At 48.0% G+C, this 7,500-nt stretch overlaps 2 protein-coding genes across 2 annotated transcripts in view; both read right to left on the reverse strand.

Annotated features, from left to right (window-relative positions):
• The window catches only part of LOC123511685 (ras-GEF domain-containing family member 1B-like), a 409,983-nt gene that overhangs the window by 375,331 nt on the left and 27,152 nt on the right, over positions 1-7,500 (reverse strand). Inside the window, 2 exon segments of the mRNA XM_045267742.1 lie at positions 1,572-1,622; positions 2,655-4,081. Coding sequence (XP_045123677.1) covers positions 1,572-1,622; positions 2,655-3,500 — 897 coding nt within the window. The 5' untranslated portion in view covers positions 3,501-4,081.
• LOC123511599 (keratin-associated protein 10-4-like) overlaps positions 3,860-7,500 on the reverse strand; it is a 9,846-nt gene continuing 6,205 nt past the window's right edge. The window contains 4 exon segments of the mRNA XM_045267624.1: positions 3,860-4,081; positions 4,693-4,702; positions 4,950-5,027; positions 5,639-5,692. Coding sequence (XP_045123559.1) covers positions 3,860-4,081; positions 4,693-4,702; positions 4,950-5,027; positions 5,639-5,692 — 364 coding nt within the window.

Raw genomic sequence — 7,500 nt, forward strand, 5'->3', positions numbered from 1 at the left:
CTGAAGGAGTTTAAAATCTGTTCTAGTACAGAAGGGGTTAAACATGTGTCCTAGTACAGAAGGGGTTAAAAAATGCGTCCCAGTACTGAAGGGGTTAAAAATGCGTCCCAGTACTGAAGGGGTTAAAAAATGCGTCCCAGTACTGAACGGGTTAAGTAATGCAACAAGAGGCCCAAACAGCAGCAGCACAACACAGCAGGACAGAATTATGGCCCCGCGCAGGCTTCAATCACCACAGCTCCACCACAACACCATAACACCTTCCTGCACTCCACAACACACTCTCAGCCACTCACAGCCCCGTAACTTTGTGAACTTTATTTGGAAACACTTCTGTGACTCAGGTTTGTGAAGGTGTTTTTATGCTTCTAGTGACATTATCCGCTTCAATACCATGACGTGTTTTCATTTTTATTTTCGTTATTATTTGGTGATTTTCATATTTAGTTTGGTTACTGTTTGGTGATTTTACACAGCTTCAGAAACTTCTATACGGGGATCAATATAGTAAAGAGTGGCCATTGATCGACTTCCATAACCCATCTGTAATGTATATAGAATAATCTAAACGTGCCCAAAACTCCTGGTAAAAATTATGTCCCAGTAAAAATTGTGTACCAGTAATGAAGGGGTTATTAACAAGCTTTCCACATTCTTAACCGGTGGAATATTCTTGAAAACCCGGCTGATCTTCGTGGCCTCGGAAAACAGTCGTGGCGAGAGAGTAAAGCGTTTCTGAATACAGTATTGTTGACGTACCTATATTCGCTTCACACTATCCCCCATGAAGCCAGCATGCCTCTTCCAGCAACTTCACGCCTTTACCAGCCTTCCCAGAGTCCACTTCACGGTCCAGCAACACACTTCTGGTTTTAGCTTCCAGCCCTGTCCTTCACTAAACCTCATCCTTAGCTATCTCAGTGTCCACAAGTCCATTCACCCACGCCTTCTGGTACTCCTTTCCTCACCCGCACAAGACCGCGCCACGCCCCTTACTAGTACTTTGTTACTTTAAAGAATGGTAGGTGATGTGAAGGAGATTATTTACAAGAAAGGAGAGAGAGAGAGAGAGAGAGAGAGAGAGAGAGAAACACGAACGAACGAACCTGGTTATTTTACGTTCTTTCCTTGCCTTACCTGCACCTCCAACACGATCTCCAAACTGTGGCGCACTCTGAACACAATACCACACACAAACACACTACAAATACAACCACAAACCAATACAAGGCGAGATGGGAAGAGCTTAAAGTCACACAAAGGAAAGAGGAACATTTATACAGGACCCTTATTCTTATCATCTTTGGGAACCTTGAGTGGGCCTTTTCTCCAGCCTTTTGTTGCCCTTGGCCGTATACCTATACCTCTACAGCTATAAACAGAATCGCCGCCACTGCTCGCCTGAAAACAAAGGCAAGGAAACAGCACACCTATAAACCTACGCTCGGCTAATCTACTATAGTCTACCAAAAGATGGCACGTTTTCTCACATAGGGTTTCCTTGAGAGAGAACGTGTAAACAATGGAAGTTTTAAGGGAAGCTTAGCGTAGGAGAGAGCGTCAGTACTCACCCTGGATTTCTGCGTCTGTTTCAATCCGATGGCTGGCTGGCTTCTGTTGCTCTGAGGGGAAATAAAGGAAGGGGCATGAGTTCCTGTACTGAGATTGAACGAAGAACTTAACAAGATAACTGATAAAATGTACCGGAAAATAAAAGAAAATTGTATTCTTTAGTTAAAATATGGCTTTTTAGTTCCTGTTACTCATATGAAACAAAGTGCTTAATGAAATAAAACGCTACTTTGTGCCTGGGAAATAAAGAAAACGGTACACATTGATCAAAACTAACAGGAAAACAAAAGGACGCAGGACACAGTGAAATGTTTGACTGCAACACAATGATGCGTGACTGGTGGAGTGAGGGAAGAGGAGGAAAGAAATGAGTATTGAAGGAAAGTGTGAATGTTGCGGATGTGTGTGTGTGTGTGTGTGTGTGTGTGTGTGTGTGTGTGTGTGTGTGTGTGTGTGTGTGACGATGATACAGCTCTATCTAGTGCTGTTACTACTACTATCAATAACACTACTACTACTACTACTACTACCACTTCTGTTATTACTACCAAACAAGTGATGATAATAATAACAAATAATAATAATAATAATAATAATAATACAAATAAAATAATAATAATACAAATAGAATAACTAACAAAATAATAATGAATGAAAAAAATAATAACAACAACAACACAACAACAACAACAGCAACAACAGCAACAACAACAACAACAACAACAACAACAGCAGCAACGAAGGTAAATAATAAATCTAAAAATAATGAAATTAGAAATTTATTTATACATTATACAAAATTAACTAAAATGTGTGTGTGTGTGTGTTTAACTAAAATGTGTGTGTGTGTGTGTGTGTGTGTGTGTGTGTGTGTGTGTGTGTGTGTGTGTGTGTGTTTGCATGGCTGGAAGAAGTTTAGTTGCGTGCATGCAGTGTGGTAGCGGGGCAGTGTGGAGGTGTGGTGCACAGGTGCGGTGGTGCGGTGTAGTGTGGCGGTGCAGTGTGGCGGTGTGAAGTGGTGTTGGCTGTGGTGGGCAGGTGAGTGTATCAGGAAGCAAGGCATGAGACAGGTGTGGGCGCACCTCCTGCGGGCGGCGCACGCTGACTCTCCGGGCGCGGGGAGGCGGGGGCGGGGGCGGCAGGGTGAAGGAACAGTAGAGGGAGGGTGGGCGGGACCGAGGGGAAGAAGGGGGTGGGGTGGACTGGGGCGGGGCCTCGCGCAGGTCGGTGTGGGAGCGGGAGGACGCCCGCGCCAGGCTGAGGGCGTGGTAGCGGGTGTGTAGGTGGGACGCGGGCGCGCCACCCCCGCAAAAAAAGCTGGCCCCCTCGTGTTCCATGCCCCGCAGGCCTCCGGGAGACAGCGGAGGGATGAAGGAGCCCAGATCGAAAGGCGGGGGCCTGAGGGCGGGACGCGGGGAAGGCGGCGCTGACGGGGCTGCTGGAGGCTGGCGGGAGCGAGACGAGGTGCGGAGCTCCTCAGGAGGTTGCATCGTGCTCAGCAGCATTTGGTGAGGGAAGGCCGCCCCCGCCGCCCACGCATGTTGCGCCCCCACGGGGCACGACTGCTGCGCGCCTGCGGGGGCGGCCTCGTTCTCCAGGGGCACATTGTAGGCTGAGGACTGCGGCAGGCCGTGGGGCGGGCGACGCTGCAGGCTGTGGGAGAGGGCGGGCCCCGGCAGGGGCGCAAGGTGCAGCGGGTGGGAGTGGCGGCGGTGCTGGGAGGGGGACGCCTGCAGCTGGCGGATGGGGGTGTCGCCCGCTGCGGGGGGCTCCTCACGCCGCTCCTTCTTGATAAGGACCGGCGGCGAGTTCCCCTGGCGGGCAGGCCGCTCCCCCGGGTTGAGGGCGCCCCGCAGCAGCACCTTGTAGCCGCAGCCGTCGCAGTGGCCATGCGAGGACAGCTGCCAACAGCCGCAGAGCCCCGCCATGCCGCTCACTGGCCCGGCCCCTCCTCGCCGGCCGCCGCCGCCGCCGCCGCCCGCGCCGCCGCCACCTCCGTCGCTGCCCGTAGCCAGCCCGGCATCACCATGCCCCTGGTGGGGCCCGCCCGCCACCCACCGGTCGCCGCCCCCGGCCGGCACTCTGCTGCTGCTGCTGCCGCCCCCCACAGCAGTAGTCCCAACACGCGGCGGTGGTGACGTCACCACCACCACCCCCGAGAGGCCCTCGGCCGCACGCTGGCCAACATCTCACACTCCTTGATGTGTCAAGCCAGGTTCCGTCTCGCCCCGCCCCGCCCCGACACTCCGCCACGCGGCGTCTCTTCCCCGGCACAGTCCCGCCTGGCTCAGTGGCGCGGCGGCAAGCACTCGGTCCGGGTGTTGGTGGCCGCAGGCCGTCCGTGTCTGACCTTCACCTGCACACCGGCCAGACACACACACACACACCTGCAGCGGGAGGGCGTGAGACTCAACGGGTCACAGGTCTGCCCCACACGCCGCCCCCCGCCAATCAGCCAGTCTTGCACACACTCGCCGAGACCCTGGGCTGGCTGGGCTGGCTGTCCTGCCTGTGCGCGGGACCGACAACAAAGAACCAGGAGGTGAAGATAACAGGGCGAGAATGGAAAGAAAAACTTCACAAAGATGCGGCGCAACGAGAGGACGCCGAGTAAAACAACATGAATAAATAAACCCCACCACCACCACCACCACTACTACCACTACCACTACCACCACCACCGATAGCAGCAGCAGCAGCAGCAGCAGCAGCAATAACAGCAGCAGCAGCAGCACTCACAATGGAGAGGGAAAAATACGTAGCAGTACTAAAAATAACATTACGTACGTAGTGGTTGTAAGACGAGGAGGAAGAGAGGGAGGAGGGGGAGGAGTAAAGAGGAGAGGAGAGAAGAGGAAAAGTAAAGTGGAGAGGAGAGAAAGGAGTAAAGCAGAGAGGGAGGAGGAGGAGGAAGAGGAGGAGGAGGAGGAGGAAGTGCCTGTGGGTGCCTGAACCTATTGATTGTTGCACCTGGTCTGGGAGAGAGAGAGAGAGAGAGAGAGAGAGAGAGAGAGAGAGAGAGAGAGAGAGAGAGAGAGAGAGAGAGAGAGAGAGAGAGAGAGAGAGAGAGAGAGAGAGAGAGAGAGAGAGAGAGAGAGAGAGAGAGAGAGAGAGAGAGAGAGAGAGAGATCTACAACCCACTTAATCTCTTGCACCTCTTCTCTCTTCTCCCGCCAACCAATCAGAAGACAATTCAGTAATGGCCGCGAGTATTGATTGGTGGAGACAAATACAGAGAGAGAGAGAGAGAGAGAGAGAAAGAGAGAGAGAGAGAGAGAGAGAGAGAGAGAGAGAGAGAGAGAGAGAGAGAGAGAGAGAGAGAGAGAGAGAGAGAGAGAGAGAGAGAGAGAGACGTGTGTATTTCATCATAAACACACACACACACACACACACACACACACACACACACACACACACACACACACACATACACACACACACATTTTATTTCCAGTCTCTCATAATAGGCAATGCTTTATTTTCCCCCTCTCCCTGTTTCCACCTAATCACTGTCTTACTTCTTTCTTCCCCTTCCCTCACTGTTTCCCCTCCCTTGGCCTCATTTTGTGTCGGCCTGTCAAGGGGGGAGGGGGAAGGGAGGAAGGAGCCAGGATGAATAGGTTGGGAGGTGGGGTGGTGGGGAGGTGGGGAGATGGGTTAAAGGAAGGAATAAAAGCACACACGGGAATGAATGCATGAATGAAGGAAGGGAAAGAAAGAAAAGGAAATTAGTATCAGATGGAACACGTAAGAGAGAGAGAGAGAGAGAGAGAGAGAGAGAGAGAGAGAGAGAGAGAGAGAGAGTTGGTATTGGTAGTATTTTCTCTCTCTCTTTCTCTCTCTCTCTCTCTCTCTCTCTCTCTCTCTCTCTCTCTCTCTCTGTTTTTTGTGTGTGATTTGGTAATCTTTCGTGTGTGTGTGTGTGTGTGTGTGTGTGTGTGTGTGTGTGTGTGTGTGTTTATTTTTGCAAGCCTTTCCTGATTCACACCAAAACTAAACTGACAAATAAAAAAATAAAACATTTGTCAACTACATTGTTTACACACACACAGACACACACACACACACACACACACACACACACACACACACACACACACACACACACACACACACACGGCTGAATAATTTAGTTCAAGATTCCAATTTTTTTTTTCTCTTTGTCAATGATGAGTATGCTTTTAAATATTAGACTTTCTGACTCAAGTATCACGGTGGCCTGTGTTGCACTACCAGGAGGGGCCGAGAGACGATAATGAGATAAACAAAACACTAATAGATAAATGAACAGATGAATACTAAATAAATTAACTGCATTCCCTTCATTACTACACTGGTAACGAATAATAATGAATAAAATAAGTGATTGAGATGCATAAATTGATATACAGAACTATTAATATTGACTCCTTCATTACTGGGACGTTCTTTTTTTTTTTTTTTACCACGAGTTTTGAGTGTGATTAGACGATTTTATTTACATTACGAAGCGTTTATGGAGGTCGGAAGATTATTGGCCACTATTTTGATCCCCCACATAAGTTTCTGAAGCTGTATAAAATCGCCAAATAGTAAGCAGAGTGAATATGGAAACGCGTCATGGTACTGAAGGGGTTAATTAAGTCAGTGAATGAAAAGTTTGGCAATACATAAATAGATGAATATTAAGTAGAGGTAAAAAGAAAAAAAAAAAAGAATAGATACGTGAAGAATAACGAATAAATAGATAAAACAGAGAGAAGAATAACCAACCAACACAAATAAACAAATGAGTAACCACAACATAAACAAAGAGACGAACAAATCAACAGAAACACACCAACACCAATAAAAATAAATGACCAAAAAATTAAAACAAAAAAGAATGAAAACAAGGGAAAAAATCATGACAGCAGATCAATACACTCATTTTCAGCTCCCCGCCTCCTGCCCTCCCTTCCCCCCATGAGGTGTCGCCCCGAAGTGTGTCAACATGTCAACCCAAACAGCTGGAGTGGCGAAGTGCTGTCCAGGCCTCTCTCTCTCTCTCTCTCTCTCTCTCTCTCTCTCTCTCTCTCTCTCTCTCTCTCTTTCTACGTCCTAGCCTTCCCTGTGCTATTAGTGTGTGTGTGTGTGTGTGTGTGTGTGTGTGTGCTAACTCCATTCATCTTCCTTGGTAATTACTTGAGAACCATTTTTTTTTCCTATTTCTTTGTAAAATCAAAATTGATCAAACTTAGACCTATTTTTCACGTTCTAAATTACTATTATTTCCTCTCCTTTAACCTGATGCATTTCTTAACCACTTCAGTACCATGACGCGTTTCCATATTCGTTCTGCTTTTTTTTTTTTTTTTTTTTTTTACGTAGGGAAGAGGGCCAGCCAAGGACAAAAAAAAGAAAGATTAAAAAAAAAAAAAGGTCCACTCGAGTTCTGGCTCTCTAAAAGCGTAAAAGCGTCAACCAAAGCTTACTATTTAGTGAATTTACACAGCTTATGTGGAAATTAAAATAGTAAAGACTCTGGCCATTCATCTTCAGACCTCCATAGACCCTTCCGAATGTCAATAAAATCATCTAATCGCACCCAAAACTCAAGGTAAAAAACAGAACCCAGTACTGAAAGGGGATTAAACTCTTTTATTTCTAGTGACAAACTCCATTGATTCCTCTCATACAAACCAACGCTATTTCTTGCCCTTTAATCCATTTCTTAACCTTCTACAACCATTTACATGTTAATAGCCTGACCACCTCTTACGTTACAGCGCGCCACGTTACCCTCACTAACAATGAATGACTATGCACACCTGGTTTCCATTCATCACACGCCTGTTTCCATGTAAAGGTGAGCTTGCGTACCTTCTCCTCCTGTCCCTCCTACCTTCCTGTGTCGAGCATACGTGACTCTTTAACTCACAATGTAACACTCTCCACCTCAGACAGAAT

This window comes from Portunus trituberculatus, chromosome 31 (genome assembly GCF_017591435.1).
Source record: "Portunus trituberculatus isolate SZX2019 chromosome 31, ASM1759143v1, whole genome shotgun sequence".
NCBI classification, from domain to species: Eukaryota; Metazoa; Arthropoda; class Malacostraca; order Decapoda; family Portunidae; genus Portunus; species Portunus trituberculatus.